This window comes from Oratosquilla oratoria, chromosome 8 (assembly GCF_046742065.1).
Source record: "Oratosquilla oratoria isolate Oo_2021 chromosome 8, ASM4674206v1, whole genome shotgun sequence".
Taxonomy (NCBI): Eukaryota; Metazoa; Arthropoda; class Malacostraca; order Stomatopoda; family Squillidae; genus Oratosquilla; species Oratosquilla oratoria.
Window position 1 is genome coordinate 65,058,099 of NC_134784.1, and position 2,500 is coordinate 65,060,598.

The 2,500-nt window shown below is 41.6% G+C and overlaps 1 protein-coding gene across 1 annotated transcript in view; it reads left to right on the forward strand.

Annotated features, from left to right (window-relative positions):
- LOC143027416 (G-protein coupled receptor GRL101-like) overlaps nucleotides 1–2,500 on the forward strand; it is a 184,952-nt gene that overhangs the window by 84,879 nt on the left and 97,573 nt on the right. Inside the window, exon 9 of the mRNA XM_076188701.1 lies at nucleotides 1,573–1,722. Within this exon, the coding sequence (XP_076044816.1) occupies nucleotides 1,573–1,722 (150 nt within the window). The remainder of the gene's footprint in view (nucleotides 1–1,572; nucleotides 1,723–2,500) is intronic.

Here is a 2,500-nt window from a genome sequence, read left to right on the forward strand (position 1 = left end):
TATCAGTAACGACCTCAAATCATCCAAGCAGTGTACTTCAGCCTCTGAGAAAGCAAATAAGATTCTAGGACTGATTGCGCGATCTTTTGATTTCAAAAGTCCATCACTCATTAACAAGCTATATAAATCGTTAGTTCGTCCACATTTGGACGTGTGTGTGTGTGTGTGTGTGTGTGTGTGCGTGTGTGTGTGTGTGTGCGTGTGTGTGTGTGCGTGTGTGTGTGTGTGTGTGTGTGTGTGTGTGCGTGTGTGTGTGTGTGTGTGTGTGTGTGTATGTGTGTGTGTGTGTGTGTGTGCGCGTGTTCGTGTGCGTGTGCGTGTATGTGTGTGTGTGTATGTGTGTGTGTGTGTGTGTGTGTGTGTGTGTGTGTGTGTGTGTGTGTGTGTGTGTGTGTGTGTGTGTGTGTGTGTGTGTGTGTGTGTGTGTGTGAGTGTGTGTGTGTGTGTGTGTGTGTGTGTGTGTGTGTGTGTGTGTGTGTGTGTGTGTGTGTGTGTGTGTGTGTGTGTGTGTGTGTGTGTGTGTTTGAGTGTGTGTGTGTGTGTGTGTTTTCTGGTATATTTTACGTCAATTGTGGCAAGTTAAATCCTAAGACTGATTAGAGTGCTACATGAGGACGTGACGCACAATCAACACAGAGCCCTTCGCCTCGGGGTTCAGAAACACAAAAAGCAGCATTTCTCCCGACAGCTCTTTCTCTTAGTGGTTTGTCATCCCATCTGTCATCAATCGAATGAAAGTGAGACGTAAGAGCCAACGAGGGCGTCAGGAAGAAACACTAAGGGAGGACGAACACTTATCAGGAAGAAACACTAAGGGAGGACACTTATCATTACAACGTCTCACTCATTAGAACTTCAGGGGGTGAATAGAATTTGTACGTTTTAATATCTGACTTCCTTCTTCCATGATGGCTTCCCTGACTTACATTCTAACCCCTTCATCACCGTGACGAGCCTTGGCTCCGAGGTGTCACACGCACGCGATCTTGTCTAATTGAGAGGGACTAGACTCTGGTCTCAAATATGTCTTGATCAAACGGAACCAACTTCAAGTTGAAGTTCATCTTCCTAAAACGTTATCACACTGGGCTATTTTTCCTCCGACCTCCAATTAACTATCGATATCGTCCAACTCTAGAACTTTTCACGGCGTAAAATCACTCTCTGACAAACTATTTTGTTTTCTCGACAATTTACATAGAATGACATTTGATGTGCTGGAGGAAAACTATCCCCCCCCCCCCGGCATAACAGATTCCTTCTCGAAAGGTGTTGTGGGCTGCAAATTTGCTCCAGCAGTCGTAGGGAAACCCTTTACCTGAATAAAACTACCTGTTCTTAGCCAGAACACAAGCTAAACACAAGATATTTTACCTATCAGAAGAATAGGCATGAGGACTAATCGTCCTCAGAATTTTCTTTATATAAACCAAACACTGATTATTCTTCCTTGTTCTCCCATCCGTTTCCGTAACCGTAAAGGGTATTCAATTGCACTTGGGGCACTGTTGTAACCTCTCCATGCACTCTTCATGACCCACCTGGTAATCAGTGTGCCCTTCACGCCCACAGGGATAGTGGTGTGCAGCGCGGGCGCGTCGCTCCCTTGCATGGTGGCCACACAAGACCGAAGTCACGACCGCTGCATCGCGCCCAAGTTCATTTGCGACGGGAGGAATGACTGCCACAATGGCGAATACCTCTCGGATGAATATGGATGCGGTAAGGCCTTTGTTTCTCTGTGCATGTTTACACACACACGCACACACACACACACACACACACACACACACACACACACACACACACACACACACACACACACACACACACACACACACACACACACACACATACACACACACACACACACACACACACACACACACACACACACACACACACACACACACACACACACACACACACACACACACACACACACACCACACACACACACACACACACACACACACACACACACACACACACACACACACACACACACACACACATATATACATATATATATATATGTATATATATATGTATATACAGTATATATGATGTAAGCGGAATAGGAACATATATATATATATATATATGTATATGCATATACATACATACATATATATATATATATATATATATATATATGTATGTATATGCATATATATATATACATAAACACACATATATATATATATATATGTATATATATATATGTATGTATATATATATATATATATATATGTATGTATATATATTAAAAAGTTATAAGTTTAGGTTTGTAAAAAAAAATCTAGGTTAGCCACTACCATTCAAGCAAATAACTTTTTAGAATTGCAGTAAAAGCAAGTTGTACCATATTTTCGAGAGCAATTGGTGCAAATTGGTGCTATTTTTCAAAATGTTATGACAATAACCTGAATAACCCTACTTATTTCATACTTCTATGTTCATTGAACATGTTTATAGTTTATACTTTCAGATCTATAAC